The sequence below is a fragment of the Cupressus sempervirens genome, chromosome 3, assembly GCF_028749045.1.
Source record: "Cupressus sempervirens isolate cs-2001-9-10 chromosome 3, ASM2874904v1, whole genome shotgun sequence".
Taxonomy (NCBI): domain Eukaryota; kingdom Viridiplantae; phylum Streptophyta; class Pinopsida; order Cupressales; family Cupressaceae; genus Cupressus; species Cupressus sempervirens.
The window spans coordinates 205,257,589-205,275,861 of record NC_143120.1 but is presented as its reverse complement, the minus strand read 5'-3'; the positions used below and the strand labels follow the sequence as shown (position 1 = coordinate 205,275,861).

Sequence of the window (18,273 nt, the reverse complement as noted above, 5' to 3'; positions counted from 1 at the left end):
AAAAGATAAACCGAGTTTAATGAAAACTAGCTGTATACTATGCTTAATTGATGAAGGAAAACTAAGAGATGGGTACCATTATAGTGATAAGTTCACTATCTGCACCCTTGTTGGCCAAATGGTCTATTGTTTTATTTCCCTCTCGATAAATATGTAAAATTTTCGTTTCTTCAAATTTGTCTATGCTATTTAAAATTGTCTCTAATTTTGAATTAATGATCCAATTCGGCGTCATTCTCTTTTTGAGAGCACTGATAATGATTTGAGAGTCCCCTTCTATGACGAGTTTCTTAATTCCTAATTTTAACCTTTGACAAAGCCCTTCCCAAAGCGCTTTTAATTCTGCCATATTATTTGTTGCTATCCCAATAGGTTTAGCTCTCTTGAGTATCCACTCTGTCTTTGAGCTAATGACACATCCTATCCTTGCTAGTCCTGGATTTCCTCTTGATGCTCCATCAAAGTTCAGTTTTTTCCATCCATTTGGAGGTGGAACCCATCTACATTCCTTTCAAGCTTGAGAGTTTTTCTAAGATAAATTAAAGTTGGATTAATTAACTTTGTCTAGTTATTTTTTATATCGGTGTCCCAATCTGGAAAGGATCCCTCTTCTTTAGCAACTTTTCTTAAATGACTATTCATAACTTCGATTATGCATTTTTCTACTTTATTAAGAAGGGAGTGGATGTTGAGTTCAAAATTAACTAAAATACGCCTATTTCTTTCTTTCTAGATTTCCTAGAGAAGGATTGATGGGGAAACATACCATAACTAACCATATATCAAACTACTATTTTTAGTAGGCCAGTTATTAAGTATTGATCTAGATTCTCAGCTTTTGCTAAGGACCAGTTTAACATCTTGCTGAGCCATCTCCAGCAAGCTTGTGCGAAAGGACAAAGATATAATAAGTGTTTTGTAGTTTCTAAGTTTTCTTTACATAACGGGCATCTAGATGGTCCCTCAAAACCCATCTTTTTGAATCTGTCTATTGTTAGAATCCTTTTTTGAATTGCTGACCATAGAAATAATCCTTCTTTTGGTAAACATGATGAGTCCCAATAGAGCTTTAAAGGGATACATGCTTTTTCCCATCTTTGTGATAAGGTTATAATTTCATATCCTCTCTTCACCTTATACTTCCCATCTTTAGAAGCCCCCCATATTACCCTATCCTCTCTATTTATATGATTGACCTGTCTTTGGTTTAGGACTTGTTCCAATATTGCTTTTTTTTCATTCGTTCCATAGTTTTCCATTTCCATATAACCTCTCCATTTACCATTTATTGAGTTTTATAGTTGACTAACTGTTTCCTCCATTGGTTGATTAGAGAGTTTTGCAAATTAATTGAGAGGTCGAGAGAGTCTAAGGGAGGATGCCCATTCCAGGAGTCGTCCCAAAATAAGCCTTCATTCCCCTTTCCTATATTTCATGTTAAGAATTTACTAATAAGCTTGTGACATTTCATCATAAAATTCCATAGCTCTTATCCTTTGGGTGGATTACTAACTTTGAATATTGATGAAGGGTTAGAGTTGTTTAAGTATTTATGATACATTACTATTTCTTTCTTGATTCATCTGCTAGACTAATTTGGCACTTAATGCTTCATTCTACCAATTTAGTTTCTTGATTCCCAACCCTCCCATTTCTTTGTGTTTACATATATTATCCCATTTAATGAGTGCCAATTTCTTTTTCTCTTCCATTCCTTTCCAAAAGAAGTTACTGAATTTTCCTTCCAATTTTTTATTCACACTTTTAGGTAGAGGTAGACATGACAAATGGTATGTTGGTATAGTTGAGAGAACTAATTTTATCTTTAGGGTTCTTCTTACCTTAGTCAGCCATTTCCCTTTCCAATTTTCCATTTTCTTATCTATTGATTCTAGAATGTTATTCCAGGTTTTGGTACTATTAGTGTTTTTTTCCAAATATATCCCTAGGTACTTGCATGGGAATGCACCTTTTTTAAAGCCCATTTCTCTGCTAATTTCTTCTTTCAACTCTTTTTCTATATTGATGAAGAATATATCTAATTTTTCTGCATTTACATTTTGTTCGGATGCTTAGTGTATTTAAGAATAATATGTTTGAAGTTTTGTGCTTCTGTTAATGTGCTCTCCCCTTGTAGGATAGTGTCATTTGCGAATTGCTGATGTGTGACATTTGGGATATTTTCTGCTATCACCACTCCTTGAGTTTTCCTATCTGATTGTGCCTTTAGTTATTGCTCTACCAAATGTCTCTGCCATAATAATAAACAAAAAGGGTGAAATAGGATCACCTTGTCTAATTCCTCTAGAGATGTCAAAAAAACCTTATGGATTTCCATTGGTCAGCAATCAGATCTGTGGAGTTGATATACATGTGAAAATGGTATTGATCCATTGCTGAGAGAATCCATAGGCTTATAATGTTTTGGAAAGGAACCTCCAATCTACCATGTCATAGGCTTTTTGAATGTCAAGCTTCATCAACATACATGCTTCTTTATTGATTTTAGCTGAGTGTATGGTTTCTTGAATGATAGTGATACCATCTAAAATAGATCTACCAGGAACAAAACCGGTTTGTTCTTAGGGAGTATACTCTTAAGTCTTAGAGCAAGTGATTTGGATAAGATTTTATAGATTGTATTGCATAATGCTATTTGTCTAAAATCTCCAGGTCCTTCAGGGCTCACTTTTTCGGAATAAGTGTTAAGAAGGTGTGATTAATTTATGATAATATTGACCCTGAGTTCCTTGTTGCTTTGATTGCTTTCCATATATCTACTCCTATAATATCCCAACATTTTTGAAAGAAAAATGCTTGAAAGCCATCAGGGCTTGGGGATTTATTTGGATGGATACTGAATAAAGCTTGTTTGATTTCTTTTGAAGTAAAAGATTTGTTTAACATTAGGTTGTTTGCGGCACTGACTAGATGGGGAATATTTTCTAGCATAGTTTCTTGAGCTTTTAGATTAGAGTAATCAAAGTTATTAATAATGGTCTTGTAATATTCTACAAAAATTTCCACTATCTTGTAATTCCTTCATTGTTTTTGATTTTTTGAATTCTATTAATAGATCTATTATTAATGGTACTATTGTGGATTTTTTTTGTATTTCTGTCCCCTTCTTGTAACCAGTTTTCTTTGGACTTTTGTTTCCAGTAGATATCCTCTTTTGCTAGTATTGATTCCTATTTTGTTAATAATTCCTTTTTTTTAATAATATTTCTCATTATCCATACCTCTCTTGATGATCTCCTCATTTAGTTTTTTAATCTCTTCATTTTCTAATTTTTCTTTGAAGATGTTATTAAAATGAGTCTTGTTCCATTTTAGGATATGTTCTTTTAATATTTCAAGTTTGTAGACAAAGCAAAACATTCTTGATCCTTTAAAATTACCTTCTTGCCACCACCTTCGTATATTATTCATAAAGCTGTCATCATCCATGAACCACATATTTTTGCACTTAAATGGGTTCCTTGTTTGTTTAATCAGCTCTGAAAGCTCCAATCGGATTGGAAAGTGGTTGGTCCGAGCTTGAGAAGGGCAAAATGAATGCTTGAAGAGTCAAGTCTAAGTATATGACAAAAACCATTCAGAGTTCAAAATCATCTTGTTTCTAGCACTAATATTTTCACAATGAAAATAATTCACTTTACTCAAAATGATGGATATACTTACCTGATCTTTGCATGGTCCTTGTATCCAGTTTGTTAATTTGTAAATTTTCCTTCTTGGGCCATTCCAATATCCATATATCCCAACTCTCTTGCACTCATTCCACCTTTGTTCTAGATGCTGGTTGCTAATGATTTGGATTTTGGAATCGCCTGGATTTGAGGATGAATTTTGAAGCTTATTCTTTTCTACATATTTGTTGACAGTCTTGTAAATGGGTTTCCTACACAAATCCGCCATAGTAGTTTTATCTTCTAAGGTTTCTGCATTGAATGAACCAAATTTAAATAGGGCTGGTTTCTGAGTTAGGGTTTTCCTATGCGGCAGAATATATAGATCCAAGGGAGGCAGTTTGTATCCTAATGGTACTTTATTGGCATTTGATACCTTGAATGGTTTTGGAATGATGATCTCCTGTGTGTTGGAAGGTTTTGCCCTAGCTACACTCTGCGATCCTGTTTTGTTTGGTGTCCAGTTTGCATATTTTATTTTAGCAAAGAAAGCGTCTTGTTTCTCCATTTTTGCATTTATTGCTCTGTTTCATGATAATTTCCTTGCCCTAAAGTTCCCTTCACCTAGATTCCAACCTGTTGTTGTTTTCCGTATTCTGATATTTCTAGAGTTTCTGACATTTTGCCATTCATGCTCCTCTCCATTTAGATCTCTGTTCCCTGAGCGTGCTATTTCTGAGAGCCTCTGAATGGCGGATTTCGGAATCATCTGGCGAGTTTTGAGCTTAGCATTATGATCTTCATGTAGTTTAATCAAGGCTTCAAAACTCTTTCTGGTAGTCACAAGGGGGGGCAACTTGCTGATTAAATGCTTTAGATCTGATCGGATAAGATATAACAATATATACTTGCTGGTTATTGACAATTTAGGGTTTCGGGATTGACCACTCACGAATCCTGCTTTTTTCGCATAAGCAGAGTAATGCATTTTGTTTGCCATTTTTAATTATTTAAAAACAGTTATGTTGATCAAATTTTTTTAAATTTTTTTTTTTATATTAAAATGTATGTTTATAATCAATATCTTAATTATAATTTAATTAAATAATATAATATTTTTAAGTGGAATTATGAACAGATATGATATCTTTCAGTGTACTTCATCTATATTTTTTCAAAGATAGGTATGCTATTACTTATTATCGTAGATAGTAATTTTTTATGCAAGCTGTTGTCAATTGTACTTAGTGCATAAGTGAGATTGTTGTACAGTCATTTGTAAGTGTCTGATTGCTAACTTGTGAATATATTTTCCAGCAAACGAACTAGTGGTTTTGATATGGCACCACCTGGTGCTCCTACCATGATGACTGGGGCAGCTTTGGCAGGTTTGTGCATAATGATTTACCCAATTCTGGCTGCTCTCTTACTGGATATGAACTAGGATGGCTTATGGCAGTTATATTTTGAAATTCTTAGTAGCTTTTGTTATATAAGGTGTAAAATTTGGGTTTTAGGAATTGGATCAACAAAATTTACTGTGTTTTTATGCTTATTTAGGATCAATTTAGTTTAATTGGTAGTTTCATACTGAAACTGAAAACCTTTGTTTCCTTGTTTGCTTGTTGTGTTTTGTTTGTTTGTTTGTTGTTGTTTTTATTTTTTGTGATAAGAAGGCAATATGGGGAAAATGTCCTTCTATACTACAAATCGGCGTGGCCACTATGGCTTTTATGTACAACCGACGAGTCAATGCACCGGTTTTGATGGATCCTTGTTCGTCTTCAACTGGCAACTATTGCCTTTTTGGTAGTTTTACAAAAATTTCTCCCAGTATTTGAAATAACAGATTTGTTTCTTTACTTATTTATTAATTAATAAGAGGGGATGACAAATAGAGAAATGATATTAATACGTTCTGTGGGGTCAGAAGGAGATGATTGGAAACAAAAATATTCCATATTTGCAGTTTCGATATCTTATTCTACAATCACAAGGATTGTACCATTCCTGCTAAATTTTCTTGCCGAAATTCTCACAGGTCAGACTACAGGGATATCACAGCCTGTTCCAGGGATGTTTCCTAACATGTTTCCATTTGGGAACACACAGGTGCTTTTGTAATTATACATGTTTTCTGCTCCTTTTTTATGCTGGCTTATAGTCTGATTTATTGGTGTTGTAGTGTCTTGTAAATGGATTATGTGATTTATGTTTAACTGCAGTTTGGAGGCCTCCCTGTAATGCCTGTACAAGCAATGACACAGCAGGTACCTTAGCTTTTTTTTAAGGGAATCTACAAATCCCGAGATTTGTAGGATGTAGATTAATTTTCATTGCCTAGATTTTTTTTCCTTATTAATTTGTTTCTTTTATGTTTTTAAATCAATAACGATAATTTGTTTTATATGTTCTGATTTTCTGACACGATAACCTGCTTAGCTTTATTTGTTAATATAATGGAAAACCTCAATATGAATGGGTTTTTTTGTTATTCAAATACAAGACTTGAGTAAATTGGAGAAATACGTAGTTTCACAGGACAATTCCTAGATATCCATCTCAAGCTCTTTACTGTGAAAAGTAAGCATGTGGTGTGAATAACAGTATCTTATTGTCATTTTGTGCCATTGTGGTAGTTTATTTTTTCCCATTGCAATGGGATTAAAATGGTATGTTTTTGAGCACCTAGAGGCTAGAATCTCTTTTTAAACCCAGTTATTGGTGAGAAATTCAGTTTCAACTTTCTATGTGTGGATTTTGATTAAATTTTAATGACCTGCATAAATGGGGATTAAGTCCCAAGGTCTGGGTTTGTGTTTGGCAACAATAAAATTTTGCACTGGCAAAAATTCAAAAAAATATCTGTGAATAAATTCACTTTATAAATTTAAGTTTTAAAATATAAGTAATATATAGATATCTTATAGAAAAATAACTATCATTAGATAAATTGAATACAACTTTTTTTTTATTTCCTCAAATAGATACCAACTCATATATAGATCAATATGGATATAGATGCCAGTTCATATATATATATATATATATAAAATATAATATCAAGAAATATGTATAAGATTCTATCATAATATTTTTAATAATGCACATATGTAATTTTATTTAAATGTATATTTACAATGTAACACTAGTACTGCGGTACATCTGGATGGCGGGATGAGTTTCTAAGACATGGGGAAAATGGGCCTCATTTTCGGGATGACGGGGGGATGGCCAGGGATCGACAGGGAAAGGAGGTTGTTGTATAGTATACATATAAAATTTGAAATGCTAGTTATCAAATGATGTTTTAGTAGAACATACCAAATTAAAATACTCAAGCATAGCAAAATTACAACATGAACTAGAACTATTGAACATTCAACATAGTAACATATTACATACCTAATAGTAACGTTGAAAAAAATATCCAAGTACCCATCCCAGCAGTGGCATGGTTGCGGAATGGAGGAGGTGGGGCTACTTGGGTACTCAAGTACTTGGTGCAGGATGTCTTGGGGTGGGTACATCGAGGTTTGGGAGGGGGGTGCAAGTCCCCATGTTACACTATATTTATATTAAATTATATGATATATCTACTATATATAAATAATAAAAGTAATATTAACATAAAAAATAATTTTCTAAATGTATAAAACAGTATATTAAAATAATGTTAACATTAAAAATAAAAAAGTAAAGATGGCGCAGCACTGTAAATATTATCAGTGGAATACATTAATGCTAGTTCAAAGCATGACACTGTTTGAATACCCTGTGTTCTTCAGAAGACATGGCACTTGTGAATACTTTGCTCGACAGATCATCTGCCACCTAATCTTTTGATCTCCCTGTGTCTGTGTGTAGCCCTTCCTGATGGGCTGAAAGAAGGATAAAACATGATAAGCTCCCTGAAAAAGTGGAAAAAAAGTAAAACTCTTTGACCAGGGAACGAAAAAATATGCAGAAAACCCTAGTATCGCAAGACGGTGCCAGGTATATATCCATATGAATTTTAACAAATTTTTTACAGTTTTGTTTGCTGAATATCAAACCTCATGGCCGAAATTTGGCAAACCCTATGACTTAGAATGGGGGAAGAATGATTGCACATTATATTGTACTTAATAAGGGTCTGGGCAATTTTCATCAAAAAAAGAACTGGATACGTTTGTGTGCTCTGTACAATTTAGATTGTAGCATCTTTAGTATTATATGTTGTCAAACTTTACTCTGAATCAGGCTTTATTTATCACAGTTCCTTAATTGGTTCTTCATCCTTTATAGCCAATAAAATGAAGATTGATCACTTTAGATTTGATTAAATACAAGTTTATATTTGTTCCTGGAAGTAGATGATGGCTGCTATTTTAAAAACAAATATAAATATATAATTCTTTGATCACAGTTATATTAGAACATCCTAATTCCTGACAAACTATGTCAAGAGAATAAAGTGTCAAATGGTGTAGATTTGGGCAAAAATGTTTTGTATGGTTGGGAGTGGTATGTTGGCCTAAGAATGCCCTTAACTTATTACTGTTTGGTATACACTCCATGAAAGCAAAATAAATAGACATAATTGTTTGCATTATAGCTACAAGCCAAATGGATTGATTTTAGAACAATAGTCAGTATGGTTCTGGAGGGTAGCATGTAGTGTGTAAACTTTAAAGTTTTTGCATTATAAAGTCTTTATGTACCTGTTCGAGTTTTATTAGTCTAAAACTGCACGGTAAGTTGCTTTACATCATTTGGACCAATTAACCATATTTTTGGAATGACCTTATCCTTTCTTCAATGTGAGACAGGCCACTCGGCATGCAAGACGTGTATATGTAGGTGGGCTTCCTCCAATGGCTAACGAGCAGGTGAACTCTTGGCTATAATGGCATTTATTGTGTTCTATTTCAAAGAAGTAGATGATTGATAGAGTGGTTCTTTATTCAACTTAGTACATCAAGAGGTGTAACCTACAATGGCAGCATGGGTTAAAGCAAACTGACGTGAGCACTTTAACAAAAGAGAAATGTTAAAAGAAAAAAATTAAATAGATGACATATGTTAAATAAAAAGATTTTTAAGGACCATATAGCCATCAAAGTAAAAAATTATGAATAATAAAGAGACACACATATATTAGAGTGGAAGAAAGGTTCAATAAGTAATAATTGTAAATTGAGAGAAAGAAGAAAACATCTGTCAAATTAAAAATTAAAAAAATATGAATAATTAAAAGGCTCTCTCAAAACATGTATATATTAGAGTTAAAGAAAGGCTCATTTAGAAATAATTGCAAATTGAGAGACGGAGAAATAAGGTGCACTAGAAAATAATTACAGAAGGAAATTAGAAAGAATGATTTTTAAAATTATTTTAGAGGTTAAAAATTGTATGAGTAAAATTTAAAATATCTAATTTAATATTTTTAAAATTATTTTTAAGCTTAAAAAGTGAAAATATAACTTATAACCATATTTTTACTCTTTTATTTATTATCTATATATAATTGTTAGAGAATGGTTTCATACATTTTGACATATAATTTATTAAAGAGGTATTTTTCTTAGAAAGAAGATTAAACTCTGTATATACTACAATAAATAAATAAGATTTATGAATTAATTTCTATTGATTTTTCATTTTTGTGATATGCAAACTTTTTTAAAATTCGTACGAGTAAACTATAAAATTATTATTGATTAGTAAAATCAAATAATATTATTGTGAAAGTACTCATACCTATTCTATTGATTTAGTTTATAATACTAGGATAGATATCTTAAATATATCCCCATCTGAAAGATGACAAAATATTAGTCTCAAGGTGCTTGTACTGAAATTGTTATTGAGAATAAAAACATACCTGGAGACTGTTATTTCTTGTTGTCTTTTGGATAGGATGTATTTATTATATCTATGATAGTTACGTAAATTGAGACATTAATTTGCAGTTATTATATAAATGATCTAAAATTACATCAGCAATACTTATGCTTGCTCCTGATTTGGTGATTAATTCTGTTGAATATATATTTCCAAGGTGAATAAATCAAGTAGTTTCATTAATGTCCACTGTCAACATAAAGTGATTCAGATGCTAATAAGTAATTACATAAGTACTAGAGAACAATAATCCTGCAAATTAAAAAGTGTAGGAAAGCATGAAGAAATGATGCAAAAAAATACAATGATGTGAGGAGCCCTATGAGGCTCCATTCTTGTAGGTGTTCTTAGATTACTGATGGTACACAGCCCTTTTAAATGTGATTTATATTTAATTATAGGACTGAATATATTTTCTGGGTAGAAAATTAATATACATGTACCCATCTATAATCCTGTTCACACGGTTTTCTCCTTTGTCAAGTGATCTCTCAATAGCATTCTAAATGTAAACAAATAGGAAAAATGAATTTGAACTTTTCCAATAAATATAAGTCAGTGATTTTATATAAATTTGTCTGTGTAGAGTAATTTGATATTTTAATATGTAATTTAGGACTTTGGAGTAGAAATTGATCATCATCTGGAATAATTAGATGAATGTAGGCACTTGGATAACTTGTATTTTAAAATGTATCATATATAGAAAAATGTTTTCACTTTTGATGTAGTTATTTATTATGTTATAGCTTTGCATTTCTAAATAATGAATTGCTAAAGTATATATTTTTAATCTGGTCTATTTCAGACAATTGCCACGTATTTTAGTCGGGTTATGGCTGCTATTGGAGGAAACACTGCAGGGCCAGGTATGAATAATATATCAATCTGGTCTAAATACATAATGGACTTCATAATTGACTATTTTTCAGCACTCATTCAGAATTAGGCCACGAGGCTGAAGTGTGTATTGCTTTCAGGTGATGCAGTTGTAAATGTGTATATTAATCACGAAAAGAAGTTTGCTTTTGTGGAGATGCGCACAGTCGAAGAAGCTAGTAATGCTATGGCTCTGGACGGCATCATGTTTGAGGTATAATATATCTTAGGAGTTAAATTCATCATGCTTGAGGTGCAATATTATCTAGGAGTTAGTTTGATCATTTTTGATGTTGGATGCTATCTATGAGTTAATTCTATATAATTTATGTAACAAAATTTCATGATTAGTTTGATCATTAGTTTGATCATTTTTGATGTTGGATGCTATCTATGAGTTAATTCTATATAATTTATGTAACAAAATTTCATGATTAGTTTGATCATTTTTGATGTAGGATGCTATCTAGGAGTTAATTCTATATAATTTATGTAACAAAATTTCATGTTTTCTATAGTATTGGGCAATTCTTTCTTTCATTTGAAATTTTTACTTTTTCAGTGATCTGTTTAACAATATGTCAACAGAGTGTTTCTGTGCGTGTGAGGAGGCCAAGTGACTACAATCCCTCCTTGGCAGCTGCACTGGGTCCAAGCCAACCCAGTCCTCACCTTAACTTGGCTGCTGTTGGTCTGACGCCAGGGTAAGTCCTCGAGTTTGACATTTATGCTATCTCTGTGATTAAAGGAAGTTTGTTAATAAATTCTATTTTAACTTCTTGACTTTTTTACAAGATGCTGCGTTATATTTTATTCAAAATGTCTTAAAAAACTTTGTCTCACTCATTTAGCTATGACAGTACTGTTGGGGGAGCTGAAGGCCCTGATCGTATTTTTGTTGGTGGCTTGCCATATTACTTCACAGAACCACAAATACGGGAGCTGTTGGAATCTTTTGGGTGTGTATGGTTTGATATATGGCTTGAACTACCATAACTCTCATCTCAAAAGGAAAATCCTGCATTTAGTTACTGTTAAGGAATATTAAGGAATGAAAATATTATGGATGAGGTCCTAGGTTTGAAGGGTTTCATCTGTTTCATTTTCATACTGAGTAGATATACAGATCAATCTACTGATTGACTTGTAGGAAAACCTAAAAAAATTGTGACATGATAAATTTAAAGTCTAGTTCTCTGTTTTGTGGTTTTCCTAACATTTTTCTATTTGCAGGCCACTTCGAGGATTTGATCTTGTTAAAGATAGAGATACTGGCAATTCAAAGGGTTATGGGTTTTGTGTCTACCAGGTGCAGATCTCTGCACATTTTTTCTTTTGAATATGAACAAGTTTATTTAAAATCGCATTTTCTGTACTTCTATACAAACATCATTATTTCTTGTCACATTCAAGATGGTAACTACTTTTATAAAAAAAATCAGGATCCAGCTGTGACAGATATTGCATGTGCTGCCCTAAATGGACTTAAAATGGGAGATAAAACTTTGACTGTTCGCCGTGCTACAGCCAGGTATAGATATGCATAAGGATATAATAAAGTGGAATTGATTTTATTTACTTAAAGTGTGAACCTGCGACAGTCTAACTGAGGCCATCTTATTTCCTTCTCATAGCAGTGGTCAACCAAAACCAGACCAAGAGAATGTCTTAGCGCAGGCTCAACAACACATAGCTTTACAAGTAAGACTTATGGGTAATCATCTTTATAGTGAGAAAATATTTATGTAGCTCTTTTCTATTGTAATTCTATATTTCTTATTCATGTATGAGCAAAGATTTTTTTTGGTACATTTACAGAAGCTTGTACTTCAAGTTGGGGCTTTTGGACCTTCAGAAATACCTACAAAAGTTGTTTGTTTGACACAGGTATGACTTAATTTCCTTAAACTATTTATGTGATATCATACATGTGACCACATTAGTTTCTTGTTATGGTATTATATCTTTCTACCATTTCCAAACTTAGTAAAAAATGCAGCATGTTTCATTTGTGTAACATGGGACACAGGACAAACCCACTGTTGTTCAACATTTCTTGAATATGTTGGTAAGAAAATGCCTTAGCCAAGTCCATCAGTAGAGACCTTAGTCACAGGGTTCATTGAATTTTCAATTTAATCCGTGAAGTTAGAAGTCACACAAACTTTAAAAAGAAAAGTTGTTTTAGTCTGCCTTACAATTAATTTATTTTTTGATTTTTCCCATAAAAACACTTCACATACATCTTCCATTGTTGTTTTGTGGGTCTGTGAGTCTTTGCCATGTTAACCTCTGTTGGGAGACATAGATTGGGACTTAGAGCCTTCAGTGGTCTCGCCCTATGAGCAGAATTGGATTTTGTGTAGATATTAGATCTTGGCTGCTGCTGGAGTGGGGGTATCTGACAGCATTTTGTATTCCTGTGTCGGTGACAAAGAATAAAGAACTGGATATCAATCTCAAGCATCAACTGTGATCTGACTTTGCTTTTCTAATATATTATGTTATTTGTCAACATTGCAATTCTTCAGAACCTCCAGTTCTTTATTTTGGTCTTCATCTTTCTTTTTAGAAAATTCCTAAAGCATTTTTTTTGTGAGATTTAGTGATCCCTCTGACGTGAGCGGTTTAAATAATCTTCTGTATCATTCAGTAATTAGGATATATTTAAGAATGTATTTTAGTGCAACGTTAAAATTAATTTTAAAATTTATACAGATTAGGATTGTTTAGTATATTTAAAAAATGTATTACTTAATTAATTAGAAATCTTAATTTCATTAACTAATATAGCTAACAAGGACTCAGGCTATATATTTTAATGTGATTCACTTTATATTTAATATCATTTTTTTCTTTAATAAAATTTAGTAAATTGAACATTTATTTATTGTTTTCTTAATTGATAGATAAACAGCCTAAGCCTTGATAAATCATAAAACATAGATACATCCGGATAATCAGTTTTTAGTCCCTAGTTACATTTTTCCTCCTGCGTTCTAGGTCGTTTCTCGTCCCTCCTCCTGCTGCTGCTTCTGATCAGGATCTGTATATAATTCAAGCACTACATCTTGCACTTATGTTAAGGATAAAGCTTTGAAAAATCACAAAATGTGGATACAGAAAGGGCATGGAAATGAAATGAAAAGTGATAAAAACATTTTTTTAAACAAAATAAAATATTCTTTGGAATGGTAAAAAAAAAAGGTCTAATAGAGTGAAGTAATCATTCTTCAGCCAAGAAAACATTTCTTCAGCAGTGTGATTATCAGTTTGTTACACCGAAGGGTGTTTTGCCAGCTTAGTTACAGAAAAAAACAACAGTAATAAACCTATGTTACTCTACTGGCATAAATGGTATGAAAGAGGCTCCCCATAATTCTAAATGTCCATCAAGTCAAACTAGATGATTCCAGAACCTCCAAATTCACCACACATTTTCCCAGGCTCCAACACCATCTTCCACAACAAATCTGTCTATCCAAACATATTGTCTTGGATGCAAGTTGTAGGCTGTGGGTGAAAGCTAAAGAAAGACCCCAGAATCTTTCACTGGGATAATGAGATGTAAACTATGGTTGAAATTCAAAAAAAATCTAAATGATCCCTAATTCAGATGGGGTTCTTATATTGAAATTTCACCTTCTTATGTCTGACCTTCTATACCTATATCAACTTATCTATACCTATATCAACTTATTCATCTGCTCTTTGATTGCCTTCCAGGCATATATGATTGATTGTGATCTTGTCACATTAAAATTTGATGTTTTAAAATATTTAATAAAGATTTTAATTATTAAAATATTTAGTGCTCTTCATATTTAAATTAGGGAAAATATGTTTTATTATAAATTTGGTGTAATTATATTTTATTAGTAAAATTTTTTCAGGAGCTATTTGGCCAATGTTATCTTTGTTGAATGTTGTCTTTGCGAAGTGTAAACATGAACGCATGCATCAATCTTGAGACATAAGGTCCAAGATTTAACCTTGGTATCAGCTAAGTGAAACCCATGAGATACTTTATGAAAGAAGAGAAGACTTCTAGGTTTTCTGTACACCTAATTGTCTTAGGGTTTAGAAGTTAAAGACATCATTAGAAAATGCATGTAATATGGCTAGTTTAAAAATGGGAATAATGTATAATCCAAACATGTACTCTTGGCATTAAAATGTTTTTTTAATGTCCTACGAAGTATTGCTTGCTTTATTTTTAAAGAACATTATTTTTAGAAGGCAGGCCTTTATTCAACCTTATGTTTTTAACAACACATACCAAGCATTTTAAAACTTTGTAAAACCTTGTTTTAGTCTCTTTTAATCTACAACATAATCTGCTATTAAGTTTGTAGTGAAGTTCCTATATTTTCAGCTTGCAGGTTTCATTTGTAAAAGTCGAATAATAAGTGTACATTATCTATCTTCTATGGTTTGGATCACATTCTGGTCCATTACCACGGCGAAGAGCAAATGATAGTAAGATGGTAGAAATGATCCTGTGTAGAGTACTGAAGGATTCACTGGGAGACTAATAAAAAGAAGTTTTATTTTTATAATATTATATTTATTATATTAAATAAAATTCAAATGGAAATCAATTATGAAAGATTAATAAAAATGAACTTCAGAATTATTTTTGGCTTATTTGTTATGATTTAGTAGACTGATGTATCATATAAAATAAATCGGAATTAATTAATTTTGATTAAATAAGCAGAGACTAAGATTGAATTTATGACATAATTGTATCTTATTGTAATTGTTCCAGGTGGTATCACCGGATGAGCTGAGGGATGACGATGAATATGATGAAATACTGGAAGATATGAGAGAAGAATGCGGAAAACATGGTAGGTGCAGTCTGTATCTATCATTTTTTTTAATCAGTAGAAGAATATGTACTGGTTTAATAATCAAATTGCTTATTATCATTATTTTTATTTACAAGGAATTGTAAACAATCTTGTAATTCCACGGCCTGATCCAAGTGGTCAGTTAGCACCAGGTGTTGGGAAGGTCAGTATGCCATCTCATTTATTTCTATGCAAGTTCTTTATGTCTGTCCTTTATTCAAATGTAATTCTGGGCACATCTGCATCTGCTATTTTGTTTTGGTAGGTCTTTGTGGAATACAACGATACTGATGGTTCTGCAAAAGCTAAAGCTTCACTGAATGGAAGGAAGTTTGGTGGCAATGTTGTTGTGGCAGTATACTATCCAGAAGACAAATTTTCAAGGGGCGAGTATGAGTAATGAGAATGGAAATAAATATTATATTTGTCAAATATTGATTATAATTTTTTCTGATCTTCCCTTTCTGCACATCATAAAAATGTTACTTTCACATTGTATATTATATTTTTGATGAGAAAATGCCACGGAAAGCAGTTTTGTATATTGGATCTTTAATGATTCATGGAATATTGTATGCTACAGTATTTGCCAGTTTCTAACATCTATTTAATTTCTATATGAAATTTATAAGTCGTCATTATTTGTGTAAGCATCCATAAAATTGGGGAAAGACTGAGGTGATAAATATGCAATAGAGGTAGCACAATCCTTGATTTTAACTCTTTCCTTGCGATGATAGTAAGCTTCCTAACACGATGAGGAAGAACAGTATTCTAGATCAACTTCGAAGTGAATGTCTGAAAAATAAACTATCTGAGATAAGCTTACGGCTATGGTTCACACCAATTACGAGGTTAATTTCTGTAATGTTGGTTAGTCTTAAATTTTTAGTTGTACTTTTATCTGGTTATTTTGAATGGCGCAGTCACGAAGGTTGTTATGAGTTGTATGATCTTTTAGTTGATTGCGATTTACAGTGAAATTGTTGCTTCTGTAATAAGCAATAATATCAATTTGAATAATGCTCTTCACAAATAGATGTTTGTTGCTGCGTTATTGATATTTGACAGTAAACATTTTGTCATCGATTGCTTTGTAGTAAGATTTCTGATTACTTTCCATTTGTGGGCAATTGGCTTTTAACATGAGCTTGTAAAAGGTTGTGATCAGACTCTTCTTGTGACCTTTTCACACATTGCTCCATTGCAAATGGGGAAACCCAGCCTCTTTTGCCGACTTGTTTTTTTGCCTTGTGTTATTGGTTGTTTATTTTTAGGAAGTCTATTTTTGGTTGTTTACTTTTAGGAAGTCTATTTTTGTCTTGATGAGCATTGACTAAAGAATAAGCACGGGTATCCAAATTCAAAATCCAAAAAATAAGCAAATAAGGGAGTTGGTCGAATTTTTTTACGAGTATGAGATTTTGTTTTTCAAAATAATTTAAAAGAGCAGCGGGCAACGTTGGAATTCCACCATGGAGGAAAATTCTCGATACATCACAACGAACACTAAAGGTGGAAAAGCATGAAAAATGATCGAGTACAAGGAAAATCTTTCACAGTGCCTAATATCTTAGAGGGAAGTTGAGTGAAAACGTGCATAACATGACATGACAATGACACCTGCATTTAATGGAAGAGAATTTTGGGCAAGTCGAAAGATGTTAAGAAATGAATCTATTATTGCAACGTAAGATGATTAAAGAGATTTCTTGGAATAAAAGCATGGAAGATTTTTTGAGCAGTAGTATTTAATGCAATTGTTTTGACTTGTTATTGGTTTAGCAAGTTGTGGGCGTAGTATTGTGTAAGAGAGGTCTCCTTTAATTTTCACATCGAAGTCGAAGATTTAGAGAGAGGATAAGAGTTTTGAAAAAGAAATAATTTGCAGTAGAATTTTAAGTTCAAGAGGTTTACTCCAAGGTGGAAATTAGTTGAAGTCTAGAATAAATTGTCATGCTTTTTATTAATTCCGAAACACCATCCTTATTTGTTCTTCTTGTGGAGGAAGAGGACAGCGTCTAGAGCATCAAGATTGTTTAGAAACAAGGAAAATTCTCCAACATTCCTAGCCAAGAAAATAGTCAAAATTGGAATTATGACAATAAGTTGAAGGATTCACCATTCAAAATTGATCAAATAGATTATTTGGTAGATTGTTTGTTTGGATTTGGGAAAATTGTGACTTGGTGATGATGTTGAGCAAAGTAGTGGGGTGACATAGTCGTGCACTTTTGAGCCATGGATGTGTTCCATTGAAGAGTAATAGATGGAGTTGAAGTATGGACTAGTCAAGATTTATTAGTGATAACTTTGATAGACAATTCACAAATTTGAAGTCATCCAAAACTTAACTTTGACAAACAATTCACAAATTGAGTCCAAAACTTCCTGTGTGAGTGCCTATGTTGTATACACATTGATGATGGTCTTCAGCCATGGACTTAGGTGGAGAGGTGTTGGTGAATTTTGCTACTTCAATTTCAAATATACAAGTGACTTCATAAACCTAAGGAAAACATAACAAAAGACCCACAACAAATAGATGGGAGGCCCAATTACACCAAACCCATATCTAAATATTTGAGGTATAACTCCCTCGTGCAATAATATAATAAATAGAGAATTTATGTGCTTTTAACTAGAAAGTAGACATTTGATCATGAATGTGAAGTAGATAAACTATACTACCAACAAAATAAGTGATTAATACAAATGAAACAAAGTTCATTTCTATAAGATAAGATAAGACAATGGTATTAATGTCTGACAAAAGACCAACAAGGGGTCAAAGGGACTTGAAGATACAATAAGGTAGAAAAACAACCCAATAGGAGCATCAAATAGTGCCCAAAAAGGAATGAGCAACAAAACAAAACAAAACAAAGAGGAAACGAGAATGAACAAACGAGAGGACTATATATCCTTTCTTGGTACAAAGAAGACCATCACTAGAGGGTGAGACCTAGGGAGACCAGGGGCTTGAGCTCGAATTTGAGTAGCACTGGGAGTAGAATGCC

General features: G+C 32.5%; 1 protein-coding gene across 9 annotated transcripts in view; it reads left to right on the top strand.

Moving 5' to 3' along the window:
- LOC149565537 (splicing factor U2af large subunit B-like) overlaps positions 1–15,795 on the top strand; it is a 36,173-nt gene extending 20,378 nt beyond the window's left edge. For 4 of the 9 annotated variants that reach the window (XM_089819051.1, XM_089819045.1, XM_089819050.1 and 1 more), the window contains 15 exons: positions 4,950–5,020; positions 5,674–5,744; positions 5,858–5,902; positions 8,444–8,503; positions 10,327–10,387; positions 10,499–10,611; positions 10,986–11,101; positions 11,249–11,356; positions 11,631–11,706; positions 11,840–11,928; positions 12,032–12,098; positions 12,216–12,284; positions 15,169–15,250; positions 15,349–15,416; positions 15,519–15,795. In XM_089819051.1, the coding sequence (XP_089675177.1) occupies positions 4,950–5,020; positions 5,674–5,744; positions 5,858–5,902; positions 8,444–8,503; positions 10,327–10,387; positions 10,499–10,611; positions 10,986–11,101; positions 11,249–11,356; positions 11,631–11,706; positions 11,840–11,928; positions 12,032–12,098; positions 12,216–12,284; positions 15,169–15,250; positions 15,349–15,416; positions 15,519–15,653 (1,231 nt within the window). In that variant the 3' untranslated portion in view covers positions 15,654–15,795. The remainder of the gene's footprint in view (positions 1–4,949; positions 5,021–5,673; positions 5,745–5,857; positions 5,903–8,443; positions 8,504–10,326; positions 10,388–10,498; positions 10,612–10,985; positions 11,102–11,248; positions 11,357–11,630; positions 11,707–11,839; positions 11,929–12,031; positions 12,099–12,215; positions 12,285–15,168; positions 15,251–15,348; positions 15,417–15,518) is intronic. The other 5 variants (XM_089819047.1, XM_089819046.1, XM_089819048.1 and 2 more) reach the window with 3 other exon arrangements.
- The last annotated feature ends 2,478 nt before the right edge of the window (positions 15,796–18,273 follow it).